The 25,243-nt window shown below is 36.1% G+C and overlaps 1 protein-coding gene across 3 annotated transcripts in view; it reads left to right on the top strand.

Moving 5' to 3' along the window:
* Positions 1–2,046: 2,046 nt before the first annotated feature.
* The window catches only part of LOC148821790 (fibronectin-like), a 59,590-nt gene continuing 36,393 nt past the window's right edge, over positions 2,047–25,243 (top strand). For all 3 annotated transcript variants that reach the window (XM_088930194.1, XM_088930195.1, XM_088930196.1), the window contains exons 1-15: positions 2,047–2,364; positions 2,870–2,995; positions 3,176–3,313; positions 4,736–4,867; positions 5,220–5,357; positions 11,893–12,051; positions 12,137–12,334; positions 15,200–15,382; positions 15,746–15,922; positions 17,292–17,447; positions 17,614–17,742; positions 20,185–20,328; positions 22,286–22,395; positions 23,910–24,078; positions 24,714–24,890. In XM_088930194.1, coding sequence (XP_088786320.1) covers positions 2,226–2,364; positions 2,870–2,995; positions 3,176–3,313; positions 4,736–4,867; positions 5,220–5,357; positions 11,893–12,051; positions 12,137–12,334; positions 15,200–15,382; positions 15,746–15,922; positions 17,292–17,447; positions 17,614–17,742; positions 20,185–20,328; positions 22,286–22,395; positions 23,910–24,078; positions 24,714–24,890 — 2,275 coding nt within the window. In that variant the 5' untranslated portion in view covers positions 2,047–2,225. The remainder of the gene's footprint in view (positions 2,365–2,869; positions 2,996–3,175; positions 3,314–4,735; positions 4,868–5,219; positions 5,358–11,892; positions 12,052–12,136; positions 12,335–15,199; positions 15,383–15,745; positions 15,923–17,291; positions 17,448–17,613; positions 17,743–20,184; positions 20,329–22,285; positions 22,396–23,909; positions 24,079–24,713; positions 24,891–25,243) is intronic.

Genomic DNA, 25,243 nt, shown 5'->3' on the forward strand with positions numbered 1-25,243 from the left:
TAGTATATTAGACTAAATGAAATAAAAAGATTTTAAAGGCTGAAATAAATCTACCATAAGATGAAAACATAAGAATGTGAAAAAATAAGCAAATGTTTTAAAATACAAAAACATATCAGAAATGTGCATTACTTAAGACAGCAGATTTTCTATAGATCAACATTAAATTGATGCCAGACATATGTTTGGTTAAGATTATTTGATTTCAACACATTTGCACAAGCATATTTCAGTAAGTAAATTCATACCAATAACGCACAGTAGCACAACCTTCTATTTACACAAAAAAATTATTTATGTGAACAATAATTCGTCAGAAAGGATCACCAAACAGATAACAATAAAGGACACCAGATATATGTCTTCTCTTTTAAGACTTATATTTTTATGTATGTGTTCATGCAAGCAGGGCCTTGTTTTGTTCTGTTTTCAGGCCATTAACATAATGGTGTTAAATGAAAGAATCTCTAAAACTCTGTTTCAGGTTTAAATTAGAGAAATACGTTTACAAACACTTTAACCTCCTTAAAGAAGGTTATCAGTAGAACACACATGCATTGATTTACTCTGGCCAAACATACTGATGTTAAATGGGTGTATTCCTTATTGCTTCTTTCTGCTAATATAAAATATAATCAAGAGATTATATTTAGGCTAAATTCTTTATGTTGTGTCAATGCTTAGCTATGAAACGAAACTGAAGCGTATCCCACTGATATTTAATGGGAATATTCAATACTTATGCCAGAAGTCATTTGGTTTCCTAAAGGATTTGTGCACTCCTCCACAGAAGCACCACTGGAGTATAATGTAATTCAGTGTAATTGATAACACATGTTAAGGCAAAACAGGGCCTTCTTTCTTACATATGAATATTTTGTCATGGCCTGAACTGAAGAAAATAGCGTTTGTAGTTTCAGTTTGTTTAATTTTGTAAACAATATTTATAAATGTTACAATAAAATTAATTACTAAGACAACAGGAGTCTTGATTAAAAATAACCCTTCAATTGATAACCTAATTCATTAATAACAATTTTCGCCAGTTAATCGTCTTAAAACACAAATATTTAGCCTCTTTTCCCGCATAGGTATTGCTCCTGCTTTTGTAACAGTATAACCATAAACGCGAAAAATATGTAATTGTTGTTGAGTTTGGTTAAGTGCAAGTTTGTGTGGATTTTCAAATGTTCTCAGTAGATACTCCCTTATACAGTGATAGTCCTACATAGTGCCTTACATTTAATTTATATTGCTGGAAAGTTTTTTCTCGAAACCGAGTTACAATTTTCCCGGTGGTTTCAATTATTCCCATTATCTTGTAACATTCATTTCACGATTTGATCTAATATGAGCGTGGTTCGTTATTTTAAATAAATTAGATTTAAAATATATTCCATAAAATAAACCAGTTACTTCACAGTCGTATGCCCCTTTGTGTCCAAGGCTTGAAATATTTTAAAAATACGGGTACTTCATTTTTTTGTAAATCTCAACAGATTGGGATGTGACTACGTTTTTTATAACGTAGTTGACTGGCGTTAAATTATCCCTAAATACCTTTATCCGTGTTACAATAAAATGATAAAAAAACACGGTTAACCAGCACAAAAACTAAGAACAAAGCAGTAATGTAGACAATTTTACTAAGGCACCGACCCACATAAAAACGAAAATAAAAATCACGCTAATACATGGACGAATTACGATGCTAAGACGTGAAGAAAATGTTCATATCTGATCAAATCTAGTGTTGTAAAAACCTCGCTTCGCAATGATTCGAAATCATTGTAGATCACGTTTTACAGTAAAACCAACGAAAATAAATCTAACTATAAATTTCCAGTCTTTTTCCGAAATAATATATACTAATTTATGGATAACATACAAAAAATAACATTATCCCACTTAAAGTTGTTTGCAAAGAAAATGGTTACTCTTTTCGATGACGTAAGTGTCCGAAGTGGTCTGAAGAACCTAAGACCCTCCTCTTCTGGAAAACAGATTCCCCGTTAAATAAAAACCCTCCCTGGAGCAGCCCTTCTCCCATTCCGAAGAGCTGGGGTTTGGTGATTGCAAGGGAAAGGGTTCAGGCCATTTGTCTTGGAAGTTTAACCTTAGGAATTAGATTGGCAGAGTGCTGATCTTTTTGAGGTTACTTTTGCTAGGGATAGCCCTACAAATAACAGTATTCGTGTTCGTGCAAAAGGCTTCAAAACTATAGAATGACTTGTAGCCCTATAATAGGCTTAATAGTTGCGTTATGTTTCAGCAGTGTTGTCCATTGTATGCCCAAACATGCAACTAAAAGCAAAAGGCAGGCTCAGCAAGTAATCCCTTTCGACGAAGCATCGCTTTCTCAGGGTAAGCATACCGTTTATCTCTACCAAAACTGGAATTTGGGTTCTCGCTTTTTATTATTGCATACCATTTAGTTCGCAGTTTAAAACTTAAAGGAGAGGTGATTGACCTGAGGTTTATATGACGATTCGTGTTTAATGCGTTGCAATTGCTGTGTAATTGGGCAGTTGCTGTTTTTGCAGTTTTTCTATTCGAAGAGCAGTTTATAAAGTAATAGCATCTCTTTTCTAGTAACGTACAACTTTACAGTAAGAAAGCTTTTTAGTGTTAATTTTACGGTTTTACTTTTACTTTTCTGTTTTTTTCAGAAAAGTAGGCGTACAAGATGAAGTACCCCAAAACTTTACGTATTGCCGTTTCCAGAATCTTGGCCATAGGTCGACTGAGCTCGAGGGTGTTGTTTAACAATAATATGGAAGGAACACTGTGCCTTAAATATCTTTATAGTATAATTGATGAGGGGGATATTTTAACGCATAGTAAAATTGATTTTTCTTCATCTTCTTAGACGGCTGCCTTGAGGGCGAACGGTTTTTTAGAATTAACGAACAATGGGAGCGTCCATACCTGGGCAGTACATTGGTTTGCACTTGTCATGGAAGTAGAGGAATTAAATGCAAAACTAAACCAGAAGGTGAGTTTGCAGGAAGTTACTTTTTCCATAATATAATTACAGTACACTTCTGTAAAACTGGAATTAGAATAGGATATTTTTTGCGTACATCAACACACGGATACAAGGAAAGAATAAATATCATCAGATGGTGCATTGTAACTAAACTCCTCTAACTGTTCAATGCTTGCTTTCCTGTAGCTGAAGAAACTTGCTATGATAAAATCAATGGACGGACCTATCGCGTGGGAGAAACATATGAGCGTCCAAAGGATGGCATGATCTGGGACTGTACTTGCATCGGTTCTGGCAGAGGAAAGATTAGCTGCACAATTGCTAGTGAGTTTCATGTGGACCACGGTGTTAAAGGTTTTTTGGGCATGTTGTTGACTCTAAAACTTTTAACTGAAATAACATGGACTACTCCTTAAGGGCTTGATTTTAAATTAAATTATTCAATTTGTAGTAAAATATACTTTATAATAGACATTACATTACCAACCTTTACTGTATTTGTCCCTTTTATACCCTGTAATAATGTTATTTCTGTATCAAGGTGTTTAGTCTTGCTAGTCATTGTGAAGTTGAATGTATTTCTTAAAAAAAAACAAAGATATCGCACTACACACTAGAACCACATCTGTAATGTCTTTGAAAACATAAGTATTACTAGATGAAGCTGTTTGGCCCACCTAGCTTGCTGTTAGTGGCGAAATTCAGAATTTCTCAGTAATTTCTTGAAAAAAAAGACAGAGGTTCGACATCATGGATGGATTACTTTAATCAGACTCCAACAAGCCTTTGTATAAAGAAAAAAAGTGGTTCCCGTTTTCAATTTTAAATGTGTTTTTTTCTTTGTTGTTGTTTCTGTTTTCACATGTTTCCGGTTTTACTACTGATTGTGAACCCAAAGTGCATTGAGTTGAATGTGTGCTTTGGCAGTCTTTTATGTTTAAGACTGAAAACATGCAGTTCTGGACTGATTAGCTTTAGAAAACTGTAATACTATCTCAAATGAAGTCTTAAAATTAAGTAAGCTTATAACAGCTAATGAATTCAACTCGAACATTTAGCTCTAACACTCTTGGCTTCACTTACTGCTTCCCTATATTTAGATATGTGTGTGTACTTTTACAGTTTCATAAGTATCTTAAATGTCAGTGTTTAATGTCTTAGATTATATTTTGTTGTGGATGTGAAATTGCACATCTGCTTTAAATGCCATGTCACCTGATTTCTCATTCCTCATTAATTTCTTTTGTAGCTTACACAGTAACACTAATTCTCCTATTTTTTATCTGTGCATTTTGCTTTTTTACTATAGCTATAATCTGAATACAGACCCCTCTAGTACTCCACTAATTATACCACTGTAATTTAAGCAATAATTCACCCCTTTCCTGTACTGTTTTCTGCCCAGCAACATGCGTTAACTTGAGTGCCTCCCAACAGCAATTTAATAATTGCGAATAATACTTTGTTGTAATGATGGTGTCTGAAGCTTTACATGTAATAGGAGCATGTTTTTATAGTCTTTTGTTGGTTCAGTTTTGTCACCATATATAGATGTTTTACCTTAGTTTTCTTTATACATGTATGTTTACAGAACATACTTCTGAGAGCTTCCCTCTCTAACCTTTATGTGTATATTTACTGAGAAGCATTGGTTCTGATGCTCATTTTTTGTGCTTTTAATGCTTCAGTGTGTACATATATACGTAGCAAAAGAGGAGCCTATGGCAAATTTCTTGTTTCTGACAGACCGGTGTCATGAGGGAGGACAGTCTTACAAGATTGGAGATACCTGGAGGAGGCCACATGAGACAGGCAGCTACATGCTGGAGTGTGTTTGTCTGGGAAATGGAAAGGGAGAATGGACCTGCAAACCTGTTGGTAAGCAGCAGGGAAATAAACATTTCTGGTGGTTTGTAACATAATTATAATGTAGATGTAGATATCTGAAGTTTCCAATCCAGTCATGTTTAGTCTTTTACTAGCTAGTATTAAGTTACTCATAGTATCCACTAGAGACTGTTCAGAAGTTGTGGATATTACTCAGTTAGGTACTTAATCTAATTTAACATTAAAAATGGTAGGGGGGGGAGACATGAACAGAAATACCTAAGGATTCTCCAAGTGTCAGGTACAGTATTTTAGTCAATTTGTCCTGTTTTTCTCAGTATGGTTATTCCTCAAAGCTCCTCTTTTTAGCTGTTGTCCAGTTTATTTGTCCTGTCTTCTTTAGCTGAGGGATGCTATGACAACACTGCTGGCACATCTTATGTGGTTGGTGAGATATGGGAGAAACCCTACCAAGGCTGGATGATGGTAGACTGCACCTGTTTGGGAGAAGGAAATGGACATATCACCTGCACTTCTAGAAGTAAGCAGTTAGAGCAATTTGAATAAATGCTCATTTCTTATGTCTTTCTTTTAGGGGATTTCTTTTGGACACACACCACTTTGATACATCTAAAAATATCACAAAAACATTACACGTATCATTACACATGCATTAACTCCTTACAACATAGTCATCACGTATTTGGTTTATGCTGAGAATTGCATTTACCTTTCTATTTATTTGTAGTAATATAGAACAAAATAAAGGAACAAGTAATAGGTTTATTCCATGCTGAAAAAAAAGAAGAAAGAAAACAACGTTTCGGCCGTGGAGCATTCTTCCTGTTGTTTTCTTTCTTCTTTTTTTCAGCATGGAATAAACCCTATTACTTGTTCCTTTGCAGCCTATGCATGCTGACGCAGGTACCCACCTGAACTAGAACAAAATAAATATTTGTATGTTTGATCTATGTTAAGGAACCCTTTAATGTTTACCAGAGGGAAGAAGTTGATATTCAGAATTTAAAATATATATTGGGTCTGCTAATAGTAGCGTGTCTAATTTTAATGGATTTTTCAAATCTTTCTGCAAGGATGAGTGCTGTTTCAGTCCCAACACCTTCATTGCTGTTTGGATAAGACGGGTGATTTTTTAACTTAATTAAACAGATAAAATACCAAACCACTGTTATAGCATATCTAATAATGCTTTCAATTATAAAATGTTAAAAGAGAAGCATTATTTTCTCTCCAACTTCAAACGCTTAAAATTATAGATTGTGGTGAACTCTGTAGCAAACACTCTCAACATGAGTAGTCCAGCATCAGGTTAATGTCTGTGTTATCCTAATTACTTAAATTAACCTGGGTGATAAGTCTGTTGTGAATTGCTACATATGAATTTTCACCAACAACTTTGGAATCGAACACCATGTCTTTATTTTTTTTCACCTTTTAGAGTGGGTTATGTTTGTCACACTATTGCACAAACAGCAGAGGTGGTGACATCTGTTTCTGAGAATGATAAATGGTACAGGCACTATATGGAAAAATATTGAGTTTTCAGGCCTTTTTGTCTTTGAGAATTTTGGAGTATTCCTTTGTGCTATTTTGATTGTTGGTGCAAATGGTTGTGCGAGTCTAGAAAGATACCTAGCCACATTTAAAGGAAGCCAGAAAAAGATGAGATCCTTGGATCAATTAGCTACTGCCAAAAAGACTAGGTTGCGTGGTCTCCTCATTTGTCACTTATGATAGAGCTCCACATAATTGGTGGGTTTTATATAGAGCTCTTAGTTCTTCTGAAACCCAAAAACAGAATCCTAATGATTTCTGGATTGTTGTAACTATATGCCTTTTTCAGTGGATTTTTTAAAATAAGCTTAAGTTTTATCTGAAGTTTATATTGCAGATTTTTTGTTAAATGTCAAAATAAGCAATCAATGAATACAGATGAAATACCATCTTCAATACATTTCAGTAAATGTATACAATGAGGTGAATGGTTTTGGATATTTAAAATGTTTTATTTAGCAAACTGTTATTTAGATTTATTCTTTATTGCCACACAACACTAGTTGGTGGAATTTGCTATCGGTACAGCAAGAACACAGATGAGACATACAATATATACGGTACAAATTTAAATGAGACAGAAGACAGACAAACATTGTTACATACATTTGTAGACAACTTTCCATGTGGCAGCATAAATTATACAATGGAATTCAGAGTTCATTGTGAATTCAGAGTTTGTGTGGTGGTGGGGAAAGAAGCTGGGGTTGAAGCGGGCAGTCCTTGAGAGGAAGATTTGAAATGTATTCCAGAAGGGAGGAGATTATGAGCTGGGTGAGAGGGGTCTGAGATTATTTTCTTGGCACGATTGGAGGTGGAGCTTAAGTAGAGAGATGAGATAGAAGAGAGTTCACAGCCAACAATTTTTGCAGCTTTGGACACAATCCTTTAGATAAGACTTTATTGATCCCCAAAAGGGAAATTGAGGTGTTACAGCAGCCCAGCCCAAGACAAGCAAAAACAGACATCAGAATAGACTAAAAATTAAAAAGTACAGCAATACAAAATATAATAGTTAGGTATGTGCAAAATATGCCAAGAGTCACTGTAAAACAATAAAATGTGCAAAATGCACAAAGATATAACAGACTGAAAGTACCACAGTATAAATGGTATATTAATGCAGTGTCCAAAAAGTACAATAGTGCAACATGCTGTCCATAGATGAGCAGATGAAGGTCTAGCAGTCCTAGCCTAGGGCAGTGTTATACACCCTGACAGCCGCCGGGAGGAAAGACCTGTGGAAACATTCCCCTTGAACACAGTAGCTGGAGCAGTCTGTTACTAAAAGTGCTCTGCTGCCTATTAATACTTCTAATTTCCAGTTTGCCTTTTGAGTAGTTATCCAAGCTCCCATACCAGACTCTAATAGAGGTTGTCAGAACACTTTGGATTCTGGCTGTCGAATTGAAGGAGGAGTTGCTGGTTCACTCTGTTTTTTGAGTTGCCCAAGAAAAAACATCCTCTGCTGTGCTTTCTTGAATATGTGGTCAGTGTTAGTATTCAATTTAAGATCACTGTTTATATATGTACCCAGAAATTTTAAGGGGTTTGTAGTCTTTATAGGAAGATCATTAATGAAGATTGGACGTTTTGTGTTCTGGGTGCGTCGGAAGTCAGTTTTTGCTGGTTTTAGAAGCATGGAGTAGAAGGTCGTTGTCCAAACACCTGGTTGTTCCCAAGTTAATCTGCTTACGATAAGTCTCATCATTTGAGATGAAGCCAACAATGGTAGTGTCATCTGCATATTTGAAAATCTTGACAGGGTCATCCTGAGATGTGAGGTTGTTTGTGAAAAGGGAAAAGTGCCATGGAGATAGGACACAGCCTTGGGGAGCACCTGTGCTGAGAGTCAGAGGGCAAGATTTCCTGTTATTCACCCTGACAGTCTGTTGACGATATGTTAAAACATCCAGAATCCAACGACACATAGCAGGGTTGATGTTCAAGTCCCTCAGTTTACTGAATACTTAGTGGATTAGTGGTATTGAATGCTGAGCTGAAATCCAAAAAAAGGATGTGGGCATCAGCATTTGGAGAAGCCCAATTCCTGAGTATACAATGGCTGACGGCGTCTTCAACAGACCTTTTGGCCCTGTAGGCAAACTGGTGAGGATCCAGCAGGAAAGATGTACAGTGCTTGAGGTGCTTAAACACTAGACGCTCAAAGGCTTCCATGGCCACCGAAGTCAGAGCACCTAGTCTGTATTCGTTGAGGCAGGATATTTTTGAAGATTTAGAAAAAAGGTAATATAGTGGATATTTTAAAATTGTGAGGGACTTTCTGCTGATGAAGTTAAGTATTATAAATGTTGGTAAACACAGGAGTCAGCTGATCAGCACAATAGCTCAGGGCTGCAGCTGACAAATTGTCTGGGCCTGTGGCATTTATTTTATTTTGTTTTTTGAAGATTGCTCTTACTTCCTTGGTATGGATGGAGAAAGGAGGATGAAAAAGGGGTAGGTGAAAATTAAGGTAATGAGGAGGCCTTCACATCAGGTTTTTCAAAGGGAGCATAAAACTGGTTGAGCTTATCTGGGAGACTGGGGTCACTGTTGGTAATTGCCTGAATTTTCCTCCAAACTGTTGTTTTCGGCAAATTGTTCCTCTAGTTGTTTACTGTAGCTGCTCTTGGCTTTCCTCACTGCAGAGCGCAGTTCATATTTGGCAGAGATATATTCAGTCTGGTCACCCTTAATAAAAGCCGCCTTCTTCCTGCGGCGTAGGTCTTGTGGTTCTTTTGAGACCCATGGCTTCTTGTTACCATATGTCTTGAAAGTTTTTGTAGGAATGCATACCTCTTCACAGAAACTTATATAGGATGTAACAGTGTCAGTGTATTCATCCAAGGAGGCACAAGCAGAGCTAAATACATTCCAATTTGTACATTCAAAACACCCTCTCAGGCTTTCTGTAGCTTTTTGTGGACCAGACCTTGACTGATTTAACTTTTGATTTGGTATTTTTTAAAATTTTTGTTTATAAATCGGGATAAGCAGAATTATTGCGTGATCCGAGCTTCCAAGCGGTGCTTTAAAATAGGCACGATAGGCGGGGTCCAACGTGCAGTAACAGTGATCTAGTATTCTGTTAGCTCTGCTAGGGCAGTTAACTTGCTGTTTGTAATGTGGCAGTTCCTGCGTCAGGTTAGTGTGGTTAAAGTCACCCAGTACTATAACTGTGCAGCCTGGATTGGAACTTTCCACAGTAGCAATATGCTGCTAGTTCAAATACAGCTCTGCTAGCGTTCGCTTGAGGTGGAATTTAAATGCCAATTAGCATGATTGTCACAAATTCTCTAGGTAATTAAAATGGTCTGCATTTAATGGAAATAAACTCAAGATCCTGGGAGCAAAACTGCTGTAATACTGAAGAGTTGTTACACCATTGCTTATTTATCATAAAACAAGTGCCTCCACCTTTCGATTTTTGTTGACTGACCTGTCTGCTCTGTGCACTTTAAAACCTGGTGGGGAGTCTGGAATTATCCTCTACTATATTAGTAATCTTTCATATTGTAACTTTATATTACTTTGTGTTTAAAGCTGTGTGGGGTAGGAAATGATAAAAGTTCTAAAAAGACTAAGGAAATCTAGAGGAAGCCATTCAGCACATCCTATTTTTTTTTTAACTTACTGACCCAAGAATTCTCCCTGTCTCTTTAATGATGAAGCTTTTTGCTCGGTAAAAATAACACTTTCTGTATGCCTCTGTTGCAAGTTCATTTCCAATGAACATAAACATATTTTCCTTAATTAAATTATGCTCACTGTCCATTTTGGACAAGTCTAAAAACTGTTTTTTTTGTGGTATGTAAACTACTTAGTTGCCAAGTTTAAACCCAATAAGGCTTGCTATAAACACCACTAATGCATGCGTCTCCATTGAGCAATAACCAGTTTTAGGTTATTGCCTGCTACATGAAATATTGAAAATTATGCCAGGGATAGCGTTTGTCATATTATTTATTATTTATTATTGCAATCATGAATATTTAATTTGTGTTATTTCAATGATTTAATGATTTATATGGTTATCCTGTTTAAACTTTAATTTGCATGGTTGTTTTTTTTTGGGTCACGTGTTTTGTACAATTATATGGGGGCATGCAGGTTTGTAAGCTTGTTACATTTGCACGCTAAAGAAGACTGAATGCTGAAATGTATCTGTGCTTGTAATAAATGTGAGTGCTTTTTCATCATTTTAAGGTCTTATTTGAGGATCTAGTACCCATTATAAATCTGAATTGCATAGAGTTCATAAACGCATTTCATGTAACAATCCAATAAAAATTACCTTGGGCTGATCCAAAAACAGATGTTTTGACCATATTTCAAAGAGGGATATGCTTTTAAGACATTCAGGTCTCTTATTTCTCTGTTGAACCACTGTGTTTAACGGGTTAGTAAACTTTGGACTTCTGGGTTAGTCAAACCTTTAAGATTATGTAAAAATTTGAAAGGTTGAAATTTACTTTGAATTAAGTGGTTTTGAGATAACGGACACACCAGTGCCATTTCACTGAAGCTAAGCAGGTGTGAGCCTGGTCAGTACCTGAAGGGGAGACCTGGGAAAACTAAGGTTGCTGCTGGAAGAGGTGTTAGTGTGGCCAGCAGGGGGCGCTCACCCTGCGGTCCATGTGGGTCCTAATGCCCCAGTATAATGATGGGGACACTACTGTAAACGGGCGCCATGCTTTGGATGAGATGTAAAACCGAGGTCCTGACTCTCTGTGGTCATTAAAAATCCCAGGGCGTTTCTCGAAAAGAGTAGGGGTGTAACCCCGGCGTCCTGGCCAAATTTCCCATTGGCCTTTACCAATTATGGCCTCTTAATAATCCCCATCTATGAATTGGCTTCATTACTCTGCTATCCTCCCCACTGATGGCTGATGTGCGGTGAGCGTTCTGGCGCAGTATGGCTGCCGTGATATCATCCAGGTGGGGCTGCACATTAGTGGTGGTGGAGGGGAGTCCCCATTACCTGAAAAGCAATTTGAGTGGAGTGTCCAGAAAAGCGCTATATAAGTGTAAGCAATTATTATTATTTCAAATTAAAAGCGCAATCTTATTTAAATTGTCAGGAACATCGGTTTAATTAATCTATTTGGAGTAACTTGTTTTTGCGATACATTTTTATGCAATATACTTTAGACATAGAGCAAAATGGCATGTTAAAAATAAACTATTTGAGAAGCAGCGTGATATAGAATTTGTTAGGTTTTCAGGTGTTCATTTGTACAGGTTTATCCATTTTCACATGGATTATTGTTAATATGAATGCTACTGGGGTTTGTTTTTGCTCTGCTCACAATACATCTTTTGCAAAGTTTATAAATATGAATGTTTAACCAGCATAAGTAATTGGAATGTACTTAACTCATTCTCTACTTATGACAAAAGAATAATGCTTGCTGCAGACTATAATTTTTTTTTAAATATAAGTTTAATCTCAAATGAGCATAATATTTCAAAAGGCATATTTTTATCTTTTTTTAAAGACAGATGCAATGACCAGGATACTAGGACTTCTTACAGAATTGGAGACACGTGGACCAAGACAGACGCTAGAGGCCACATTCTTCAATGCATCTGTACAGGAAATGGTCGAGGGGAATGGAAATGTGAAAGACATGCTTCTCTACACACTTCAAGCCTTGGTAAACTAGTTTCACATTCAATTTTTAAAGTAATACATTTGTTAATTTTTTTTAAACTAATTTAAATTGTTAATGTTTTTGTAAGGCACTGGTTCTCAAGTGGTTACTAGTGTTCAGACCACTGTACATCAGCCCCTGCCCCAGCCAGAGCCTCCGACAGAGGGAACCTGTCTGACTGATTCAGGTGTTTCTTATTTCGAGGGGATGCAATGGATAAAGACACAAGGAAGCAAACAAATGCTTTGTACATGCTTGGGTAATGGAGTGAGCTGTGTGGAATGGGGTGAGTTGCAAGCATAATCAGTGTTAATTTGCCATAGATTCAGAACAGTGTTTGCTGAAGGGAAGGGTTTGTCAGCCTGTGTATTGTGGCACATAGATCCATCTTCAGATGTTAGTTTGCCACAAATTTTGGAAGAGCTGCACATAAGGAAAAAGGTGAATAAATATAGTTCATACTAGCCTTTATGCAATAACCAAACTGTTTTGTATATACCACAAAACGTGGGAGACAGAAGGATGTTTACATGTGGCTTATATGTGGTGACATTTTCTTAGGTTTGATGGATATATAAGCAAGAGCTCTGTTTCACAGTCATAAGTTCCTGCCAGGATAAGGAATATATGTAATTCAAAGCACATTTGGATTACACTTGGAAATAATGTGAGGGGGGAGTGGGGGAGCTATGCCACAGTTATTTCGTAATTTATGTAAGTGTGCTGTGGGATGGAAAAGATTGAGGAATATCACTCTACAGTTGCAAACTTATTTGACTGGCCTGTAATAGAAAAGTAAACCTTTGGTTTTCAGGTTAAGGATCTATAGTTCTTTAAAAGGGTTTAGTTTGATATTTTCTGCACTGAATAATTTATTCGGTAAGACTGAACTGCATGAGTTGGCACTTTGAATGCCCATCTATTTTTTTGTAAAGCTTAAAGTTGCTCCGTCTCCTGTTTCAGTGGTTGATCTACATTTAAGGATGAGTTAGATACATTAGTTTATTAAGCCTACTGGGGAGGAAACTTTAAAAAATGGCTATTAAATACTCAGTTATTTGCAGAAGTCACTTTGGATTAAATCATAAAACAAATTAATTAATCTGGTATAAACTCGATTGAGCACCCCTGAATTTGCAAAAGCCCTGGGCAACACCAAGAACAAATTCCAAACCAATAACTCATATCCTTCAGTGCTAGAAGAATAAGTGATAACACACCAGAACTTGTTGCTGCTGAACTATATATGGATTATGTCACTATAAGAACCACATATTTAGGTGAGGATGATAGAGAAAAAATCTAAAATGTATACGTATACACTTCTTCAGAAAAATAGGTGTTATAGGGTTATGTACTTGACACCCAAAACAACCAGTTATATTTAGGGCATAAGTATAATAGAACTACTGTGAAATTGACCATAATAGGTATCTTTTAAAGCATACTCCAAAATTCCTCAAAGGACATAATGTAAAAAGAGTAAAAAATGAGGATTAAGGCAGAACTTGCAAGGGTAATAGTGGCAGATGGATACAGAATCATTAGGATGATGGTAATACTAAGTCTAGGAAACTATGGCCTAATGATTTGATGGAGATATTAAGAGAGGGGTCTTGAGATACTGCATAAAATGGACCACAATTCAGAGAGAGAGTGCTACTTACGTAGCTGAAAGAAAATTGCATTGCCAAGAGGTAGACCAAAAAATATTGGAAGAAGCAAAAAATTAGAATCGGTTTTACAGGACTAGAACAAAAGTGGGAGTAAGTATTTCACAGATATTTACAATAGAATACATCGATAACATACTCCTTTGGAGTATACTGCAGCAGTACTGGTAAGTTTTAATGTAACTAAACATGAGAACCTGGAAGACCTAGGATAGTTAAATTGCTGGGGTTGTTGGTATTTTCCCAGTTATGGTTTGAGGGTTATTCATAGACCCTTAGCTAGGATATTTCAACTCTTTGTAAAGGGCAGTACACACAGATTGAAAAATCACAAATGTAGCCCCAATCCAGAAAAAGGTGACAGAACTGAAGTGGAAAACAGTACCAGTCAGTCTTGTTAGTGGTAAAGTTATAAAAATTATAATTTGACCTAAATTAGACAAATACTTGGAAAGCAACAGCATTTTAAGAGACCAGCACTATAGGTTTAAAAAGGTAAGGTCTTGTTTGCAGATTTCTAGCAAGTTAAGTGAGAAGGACATTGGATATGCTTTCATTTTTATGACGTGATGCGGTTTGACAAGGTCCTTCATAAAAGGTTGATTCTTCAGTTAAAAGACATTACTTTGGATTCCAATATATACCCATGGATCAAAGACTAGTTATAACACATAATAATTATTAAAGGGGCATGGCCTCTAACTGGGTAGATGTGAATGCTTCTTAGGCCCAATACCCTTCATGATTTATAAATTACAAAATACTAAAGTTCTTGATACTAAAAAGGAGTGAGTGGCAAACTCAAGTGCTTCACACTGGTAGTAGGAACATGCACTATACCTCTTGAAAGGGTGCCTCTGAGCTTCAGGAAGAGATGAATCTGGGTGTTTCGCCTTTTCTATATTCTCATGATGGCAATGTGGAGAAACAATAAAAAGCCACCTTTTTTTGGATGCATAGCAAAAAGTATGGGATTGTTGTAAGTAAATTATTTTTGTTTAAGTTCTACAATTCACTATTACAACAACATATAGAGAACTTTTGTATAGTTTTGATCACCATACTATTGAAAAAAATACTATTTTATATGAACAGGTTGGGGGAGCTTAATGTCTTTAGAAGAGAAATGATATAGAGTAAATTAGATCAGAAGTAAAGAAAATCCCAAGGGGTATAGCCAGATTCAACCTAGTGTACTGTTTTTCACTTGTTAGTGAAATAAGGACGTTGGTTCACAATTGGAAACTTCAGGGAAATTAATTTTATGACGGAATAGGAAACTCAAAGAATAGTTGGAAAAGGCTTCTTGGCTAGCTGGTTGAGACACAAACTGTGGTCACCAATGAAACAGCAAGACAAAATTATGGATTTACTTGGCTGCTAGAGTACCAAGCAAGATGGGCCAAATTGTCCTCACTCATGCACACTGATGTTCTTGTATCCACAGATTATTTTAAAGATTATTTTTTTTGTTTTAGATGGTCAGTCACAGGTTTATGGTGGCAACTCAGGTGGGCAGCCTTGTGTTTTCCCATTTGTATTTATGGGTAAGTCCTACTACTCCTGTACTTCTGAGGGACGCAGTGATGGACAGCTGTGGTGCAGCACCTCCTCCAACTATGAACAGGACCGCATGTACTCCTTCTGCACACAGAAGAATGGTGAGTGTCAAAAGACACTATTGCAATGGTGCGGTATTTTTCCTCTGCATTAGAGTGAGGGTTAATGTCCAGAAGGAGACTTATTTACTAAGCATACTTTTTATTGGAATTTAAAATGATGTATGGAAATAAGATCATCTTTGGTTTATATATGGTATATTTATTTTCACAGAATATAATGAATCCTTTTATTTTCCTACTCTTGCTCCACTATCCCAGTCGAGGTAGACTTAAGACTGACCACAGTGGATAAAATAAACCTTCTTAAACATAAATTAGAGATCAGAAGCTATTGGAACTAGAAAGTAAGTTTAATCTTTAACTTACATGAGAATGACTTTTTTTTTCTAATTTTCATGACAGTTTTGGTAACAACAAGAGGTGGCAACTCCAATGGAGCTTTGTGTCACTTCCCTTTCTTGTACAATGGACGCAATTACACAGACTGCACTGCTGACGGAAGAAGGGATGGGATGAAATGGTGTGGCACCACCAGCAATTATGATGGTGACCAGAAGTTTGGGTTCTGCCCAATGGCAGGTAAAGCAGCTAGCAGGAGACTGTTAAAATAGTCTTTTGAAAGAGGTGTGGAGCTCTTTTTGAAATGTAAATGTTTACTTTTGAGGCACTAGTAGGATACCAATTGAAACCACATACTTTTAAGACAAAACCTTTGTGATCCCACATTTTATTGATTTTCATGACATTGTTCACTAAGAGGGTGGGGGTGGGAGGGTTATTCATTATGAATATTTTCAGAATTATATACATAGCCCTCAATGTAGTAGGTCAGTAAAATCAACACTGTTTTTTTCAGTATGTTCAAGCAGTTTGTATTTGTAATGGTGTTTTGCTGTAGCTAGTGTTTTTGTGGTGGTCTGATTTTTTTTTCTCCTGATGAACTCCTTGGTTGTGTTGGCTGTTTGTTTTGGGTTATTTCTTGCTGCATAATGAATCGCTACCCAGTACTTTGAGGCATTTTCTTGCATGTAGCCTTTTCTGTTAATACCAGAATTCATTATTCTATTGGTATCATGAGTTAAAATGTCAGTAAAAACATTGGAGCTCATGCTTGACAAATAAGGTGGTGTTCTTAAGCACACCCCTTAAAAAAAAGTTCTGAAGCACAGTGAATGTAATGTTTTCCTGGGCATGCATGGCCATCTCTGTAACTGCCTGACTCATCCTTATTGATGTAATTAATGATGGTATTAGACTACATTCTGCTGTTTATAGAAATGTTTGTGCTGCAACATGTAGAAGATTCATAGTAAAATTGAATGTTTTGCCAAAATTTAAAGTACAGCTTTCACATAGTTATGACAACTATTCCTAATTGTAATGTGAAACACTGGTAATTGTGTATATAACAAGTAATTTCTTAGTGGTACTTGCCCATTGGGAGTTTTTATAAAACCATTACTGTATGGCTTTGTAAGAGTCTAGCAAGAGGTCAGACATTACTAAACCGATTTCTCCAAAGCTGAAGTCTGCCTGGCATCTTCACAATCTGGCTTTTGTCCATGAATAACAGTGTCCAGATTTCACTTTACTCTTTGACATACTTGATTCCCCACTGCTCCCCCTAGGGCTTCTGAGTCACATCCTTGCTTTCCCTACCACCCTTCTTGGAACATCCTGTCCTTTAACAGTCATGTCCAAATATCCTGAAACAGTTTACTTCTTCTGTATTGTTTGTTCAAATGTTCTGATTGGAATAGTTAAGTTGTATTCAGTAGACCAGTGTTTTCTGCTTTTACTAATTTCAATATGCATTTTAAAATACAATTCTAAACTGCATGGACTGCCATTACATACATTTGTTTTCATTTGTATGCAAGATGAACATTTCTGCAGTTCTTAAGTGGCATGTCAGATTTATTGAATGCTGAGTTACATTTATTTGCAGCTCATGAGGAGGTGTGTACCACTAGTGAGGGAGTTATGTACCGTGTTGGTGACCAATGGGACAAGCGACATGATGTCCTAGGACACATGATGAGGTGTACATGTGTTGGAAATGGACGTGGTGAATGGAGCTGCATTGCGTATTCACAGCTGAGAGGTCTGTAATAAGATTGGATTACTTTTTTTTTTAAACAAAGATGTAATGTAAAAGGCAATAAATCTGTTTTCATTATCTGATGCATTATTAGGTTATACGTTTTTTTTAATCCTATTTAAATTATACCTATCAGAATATTTCTCTATTTTTTCTGTGCTTTAAATAGATCAGTGCATTGTTGATGGCCTGACATATGAGGTGAACCAGACCTTTTCTAAACGTCATGATGAAGGCTATATGATGAACTGTACATGTTATGGACAAGGCCGTGGCAGATGGAAATGTGATGCTATTGGTAGGTTATTTTTATGTGTAAGATATTTTTTTTTCCATTTGGATACATTTTAAGGCTTTTGTCTGATAAACCACTTACATGATCCTTGTAAAGTCTTGGTCACTGTCAACAATTTTGTTTGTCCCATGTCTGTGAGGACTTTGTAGTGCTACAGCACAAAAAATAGTGAAAAACAACTTGTCCCAAATCAAAAAGGATAAGCACTAGAAATTAAATTTAATACCTCATTTGTATTGACCATGTGCAGTCATAGCTGAGGTGTACAGTCACTGGTTGAGGTGTGTTTACATAATGGCTGCCTGCATTTTCCCCAGGTACAGAGGACTGGGAAGTATTTTTTGTACATCTAAGATCAAACAGGATTCGAGCAAGCACTGCAATTGAAATACATTTTCCAGTAACACCTATTAATTATGCTGGGAATGCCATTTCCAAATTCATTTTATACCAAAATTTAAGGTTAATTTTAGAAGATAAGTAAAGGTTTATTCTGGAAAGGGGGGAAAAAAAGAACCACAACTCTTCAGCTGTGGAGCGTTCTTCGGGTGACAGCCGAAACATTGTGCTTCTTCTCTTTTCAACTTCAAATAAACCTTTACTTGTTCCTTTGCAGCCTTATGCATGCTGATGTAGCTACCTATTTGAACTAATTTTAGTAGATGTCAATTCATAAAATTCAATATTTTAAGAACAGCAATGCTGCTGAAACAAGGAATCCCCTTTTTGCTTGGTTGACGTTAAAGGTATTGATCTAATCTGGCTTCTAATTTAACATATGCTTTTATGTTTTCATTATGGTAACACTATACATTGTTGCAAATGCATCTCAAAAGTAATTATCAGCATTCAGATCCCTATTATGTTTTAAGATGACCCCTGGGCTGCCCCAAAGCTATCTTTTTTTTTTCCTGTGAATATTCCCAAAATGAAAAGGTATCCCAGGTCGACCTACATTTAGTCCACAGTTAACCACCTTTTAAAATGATAAATGACCAATAGCAAACAGTTTGTAATCCTTAAATTTTTTCAAAATTAGTTTATTTAAATGTTATAGAACTATACATTTTAGAAACCTCTTGAAATACATCCTTCATTACACAGTAGGGTCTTTAACAGCCAAACTTGCATATAACCAAGTTCACCCTTTGAGTGTCAAATGTACTGCATATGATATACTGTATGGTTAAAAGACTCAAGTAACCCTCCCTATAGTGATTAGCTTTAGCTTTGTTAATAAAAACATTGGTTCAAATAACAGTAAACTAACTTATCAGCTAAAAAAACATTAATTCCTCCTTTCTGATGGGAGGAAAGAGGGGAAAGATGGGAGGATTGCTTCCAGTATCTCTCTGCCTACAGCTATTATTCTGATTCATGATTAGAACACCCCACTGTAATTTAAAAGGCTGTAAAACTGGCAATGAGTCTGTAAAGTCATCTCCAGCCTATCGTTCACCAAAACAGAACCAGGAACATTTGTTACAACACAAAAACATTGAAAAGTAATGGGTACTTGGGCAGGGACAGGCTCACTCACTTGCTAGATTTATCCCGCAGTCCTAGACAGTTGCATGGCCTTTGGTGGGTTTCATCCCACACTTCTTTCATGTGAGACCGCATTCGTCAGACTGAATCACAAATTTGTGTTAAGTTTGCAGACGTAGGGACTGTACTGACAAAAGTTAACTACTTAAAGCGGTTTGAGAATTTACCTTTAGAAGCACTATAAATTTCTGTTATACTGTATTTTTAGTACACTATATCCAGCATATACTTAAAACTAGCTCATATTGATATTAGTAGCCTTAAAATTTGTTTTACTTGTATAAAAACAGGAAAAATCTTGCAATGGGAGAGCTTTTTATGTAGCCAGATTATTGGTATGTGTTCCTCAGCTGCTCCTGCACATTGTGGAAACTTGGGTGTTTATCAACAACATCATGGATATGTTTTCTAGAACTATACTTTGTAAACTGGCAGTAAAACCTGCTTTTATTCCTTAATTGAAACGGTTTCAGTTTTAAGTTTAACCAAATACAGGAACTCAATCTCTGGGACTTGTGAAGGTTTTCATTGAAATAAGATGTTTTGCTATCGAACATGTTAATTACAACCATCGGAACAAGTTTGCAATATTTCAATTATAGGGTTCCAAGTACACTGCTCAAATGGCAATTTCTGGGGCAGATAGTATCTCTTTGCAGTTGAAATGAAATGGGAGATCTTTCCTCGTTTGCACAGAACAGCAGGAAAGCAAAAAATTATAGTGCGAATACCATTGGAGTTTCTTTGGTCTGGGAACAAATTTCATCACCTAGTATTTACTGAGGAGAGCGGTAAAATGGGTAGCTGCTGGTACAGCCATCAAATTTATTTCAGGATAGTAGACTATAAAAAAATTGTTATACATGTATATAAACAGCTTTTTATTTATCATTGTAGACCAGTGCCAAGAACCAGAGACTCGAGTATTTTACCAAGTTGGCGAATCCTGGGATAAGGTTATCCATGGCATCCAATATAAGTGTTACTGCTATGGGAATGGAATTGGAGAGCTTAGCTGCCTACCTTCTCAGCCTCACAGTGGTAAGGAAGCTCCTATACCTTCTATGTCACCTTTTGGGAAAACTTAAAAATACGTTTTTGGTTTTACTTTTGTTGCCATCAACCCTTCATCAAATAAAAACATTTTTTCAAACATGGAACTTTCCAAGTACAAATGGAACAAGTGCCTACCAGGGAGGAGATTTATGATTAATTTTTACAGTAACATTTTCTTTGACATATAATATGTCATAAGTACAGAATTTTCAGTAACATCCAACAGTATTTAGTCACTTTATTTCAAATACTGAATAAAATCCACTAGAATACTTCTATTACTATTCTCAAATGATCAGTTGAGAGCTGTATTACTTTAAAGTGTTATATTGGAGGAAGGGCTTTGTTTGCTCCACCCTCCTTCCTTCCTGTTTTTACCCCTAGGGATCTCAGCTGTTGCCATTAGTCTGATTGCCATAATAGGAGGTCACAGCAGGGAGTTACTTTATTACCCATGTTGACTTCTTTTTCCCTGGATTGTGCTTATATCTTAAACATTTGCTTTCCTTAAGAACAATAATTTTCACATTGAATTCTGATCCTGATTTAAAATCAAAAGTTTCAAGCTAAAATTTTAAACATTCATGAAGCCTCTTTACATGTCTGTGTTCATGTCATATTGCTGAGGAGAAAAGTGGATACATTTCCAAAATTACTAGTGCTGGTTCTAAATTACTGAAAATTAGTTCCAACTAAGTGGTGGTTAATAATGGAATGTTATGCACTTCTAAGTGATATTTAAATACTGCATACAGTGATGTTGGCCTATAGGTTGCAACCTATGTAATTAGGATAAATTGAGTCCAGATTCCACTAAGGTACAGAAGAAAACCTTCATTTAACTTGTAATTCAGGGGTGGTGAACCACCTTTAGGTTTAATGCTGTTCATATGTCCTTGACAAAATAAATATTTCCATAAACTTTTAATCAGATGTTAAAACTGATCATATCTGTTAAGTGGTTGGTTATTATAATAATTGCTTACGCTTATATAGCGCTTTTCTGGACACTCCACTCTAAGCAATTTACAGGTAATGGGGATTCCCCTCCACCACCACCAATGTGCAGCATCCACCTGGATTATGCATTGGCAGAACGCTCACCACACATCCGCTATTAGTGGGGAGGAGAACAGAGTGATGTAGCCAATTTATAGATGGGGATTATTAGGATGCCATGATTGGTAAGGACCATTGGGAAATTTGGCCAGGATGCTTGGGTTACATCCCCACTCTTTTCGAGAAACGCCCTGGGATTTTTAATGACCAGAGAGTCAGGACCTTGGTTTTACATCTCATCCGAAGGACGGCGCTTTTTTACAACGCCCCAGTATAGGATCCCCATCACTATACTGGGGCGTTATAAGGAAAATATTAATAATTGGGCTCCATCTATTTCATAGGCAAAGGTATCTTGAATTCTAGAATGTTTAATATTGTGTAAGAACATTGTTGTACATCTACAAACAAAAGCTTGCAGTTAATTTCACCTTTATGCTTCCAAGATGTGTATTTGAATAACACATTTAGTGGTTCAGTATAGGCAGATGGGGATCAAATATGCTCAATATGAGCAAAGAGATTACTGTTAATGTAGAGGTATTTAATGTGTAGTGGAATGGCAAAGTAGCAATATACCTTTACTACATTCCAGTTGTGTTGAAAGAGAATTGTGAAAGTTTCTTACTGTTGCTATTTCTTGGCTTGAGTAAACTTGATAAAGCTTTGTGAAAATATTTAAAACTAGTATACCTCTCATGAATGTTTGTATTCCAGTAGAGGCATTCCCATCTTAATGTTAAGGTAATGTTGCCCTTTGAAAGCTATTCGTATATACTTAAATCAGTTAACACATGGAGAATAGTTTATGGATTGTAAACATTTCACTTTAAATATTTAAGACAAGATTCATTGCTTGAGTCTATTTTTTTCTTTCATTTAGGCACCTCAGTGATTTCCATTGCTGAAGCTGGTAATCCCAATACACGTCCTCTCCAGTGGAACTCGCCACAGTCTGCTCACATCGTCCAGTACATCCTTAAGTGGAGACCGGTACAGAATGCAAAATTTAAAAATAAGCCTGCATTGCCTAATGCCTTGTTAAGCTTTGTTTTCCGTTTATATTTCATCTTCAGAACTTCAAGGATTAAAAACGAGCATATTTTGCTAATAATCTTTAGTTTTTGTAAGCGTTTAAAAGTTTTAAATCTCTGATTTTGATTTAATGACCAAAAGATGGCTCTTTTGTGAAAAGTTAAACCTGACACCAAAAGTCCAGGCAGTTGCTGGAACATTTTATTCATACATTTATAAATAAAAGTAAATAAAAACACAAACATAACTTTTTTTACTTGAATTAGCATCTAAATATTTCAGAAAATGATGCAGGGCACTCTTTCAGTATTATAGCAGTAAAAGAACAGTGAAAATGTCAATGAATTGTTTGAGCTAATAGGAATTTAATGAATGAGAAACATATACTTAACACTAAATGAAAATTAATATTCATGTAAGAATAAAATGTTTCATGCTGTAAAGCAAGCTCCAGCAGTACTGGGTAATTTTAGTATAACTTATAGGAGGTTGTAGAAGGGCTAAGAACCTTAAAAACAAATCACTGAGGCTTGATGGCATTTTTCTAGTCAGACTAATATTCAGTAGACTCCTAGTTAAGAAATTTCCGTTCTCTCAATGGGAGTGGTACCCAGTATACAGAAATGGTGGCAAAACTGAAGCAGGAAGCAACTGACCAGTCTCATTTCTGTTTCCGGTAAATTTATGAAAATATTAGAGCTAAATTAGATTAATACATAGAAAACAAGGAGAATTTAAAAGATAGCCAACATTAGTTTAAAAAAAGGGAACTAGAATTCTCCAAGAAAGCAACCAGGAGATTAGATAAAATTAAAGCATATGCATTTATATTTCTAAAAAGTGTTTATGAAGGTGCCCCTCATGAAAGGTTAAGTGTCATAGTAATCCAAGGTAATATATTTAAATGGATCAAGAAATGGTCAACAAATAGGAAACTGCTGTTATCATTAGAGGTTTCATTTATAAGCTGCAGGATGTTACACTGTCTTGATGTCTTCAAGACACTATGGAGAAGCCATAGTGAGAAGAGCAACAAAATATGATTGCTGATCTCAAAAGACTAGTGTGTATGAATGGATTAAGGGAAGTAAATATATTCAGTGTAGAACAGAGAAGGCAATGAAAAATATTCTCAATTTTTACAAAACATTGACCTCCTTACATTTTGGAAAGTATTACTGTTTGTTCGTGTTGTGTGTGTATGGCTAAGCAGTCAAAACGTTTGATGTAGGCAATTTTGTGCAACAACTTTGGTCATCACCTTTTTTGTAAGAACATGTACTGTACTATTGCAACACACAGGACTGTTTCAAAACTGTCTGGCTCCCAAGTCATTTGTGCTGCATTACTGAATAGTAAAACACTTCAATCCTCAAAGAGTCAGAAGAAATGGCTTTACAGTGTTTTTGCTTTAAATACACTAAAGAACTATCTGAATCATTTTTAAAGTTCCCGATGTCTCCTAAAAACAGAAAAATGGACGTGTTCTGTGGAAGGAGGTGGTTATTCCTGGACACCTCACCTCCTACACCATTGAAGGCCTAAAGCCTGGCATCACTTACGAGGGTCAGCTGATCAGTATCCTGCGTTATGGACGGAGAGAGGTCACACGATTTGACTTCACCACAACATATGGATCCTGTATGTTGATGCCGATACAATCTATAAACTTCTGCTGATTTACATAAGAGAGAATAAGATTTAAGATATTTGTTGGATTGGACATTAAAATGCTTTCTAAAAAAAAGTTTTTTTTTCATTTTAAGCAAACTCCAACTGATTTACAGATTTAACACTTAAAGTGTATGTGGCAATAAATCATTCAAATTTAATTTGAGTATCTTCAGTACCGTGCCATATGTCCATTTGGAATGTCTACTTATCTTGCTTGAGCTTATGCTATGGACAGTATTGTTTGGGTGTGTTTTTTTTTTTAAAGCAAAGCAGTATTGGACTGTTTATACCAAAAGGAAGAAAATCATGAAATACAAGTAAATGAAAATCAACTGAGTGAAAATTGTTCATTTTAACACTTGTGTTATTAAATATACCTAGCATACTGAATTGCTATACTCAGGTTGTAAACGACATTCTAAATACATATTTTGCTGCTTTAGCTGCAATTTGAAAAGAAAGCTGTAGTGTAGGTAAGGGGACCCTTTTAAGTGTTTTTTAAACTAAAAATGGGTCATTTATTTGTTACAGATTTTCTGCTACTGATTCCATTTGTTTTTATGATTTAATATTTCATGTTTTTGTTTTACATTCCTCTGTAGTGTCCACATCGGAGGGTGAGACCACACCTCCCCCCCCTGTGGTAGATACTTCGGAGTCTGTGACTGAGATCACTTCAAGCAGTTTTGTGGTGTCCTGGGTGTCTGCTTCAGACACTGTGTCAGGTTTCAGGGTGGAATATGAACTCAGTGAAGAAGGGGCTCAGCCAAAAACCCTTGGTAAGGAATTTTAAATTTGCATAACTACTTCAGAAATGGGAATAGGTCTTGTTAGTGTTTGAGTTCCAGTGGGAGCCACTGATTTTGTTTGTCTTTCATGTTTGCAAACTAGTGTGTTTACTGTCACATTATACTTACCAAGCTATTATTTATTATTTTTGATTTAATTTTCAAATAGAAATATTCTGTTATTCAGTTGAGATAACCTCCTTAACTATTTAAGTGACAAAAGATCATTTGGCTTTTTAAAATGAGTTTTGTATCCAGAAACGCTTATAAATGCTATTTAAATTACAACTTATTCAGTTTAAAAGTGGCACTCAAAGAGATCTGGAAAACAAGGTTACTTTTTG

This window comes from Atractosteus spatula, chromosome 13, assembly GCF_055471065.1.
Source record: "Atractosteus spatula isolate fAtrSpa1 chromosome 13, fAtrSpa1.hap1, whole genome shotgun sequence".
Lineage (NCBI taxonomy): Eukaryota > Metazoa > Chordata > Actinopteri > Semionotiformes > Lepisosteidae > Atractosteus > Atractosteus spatula.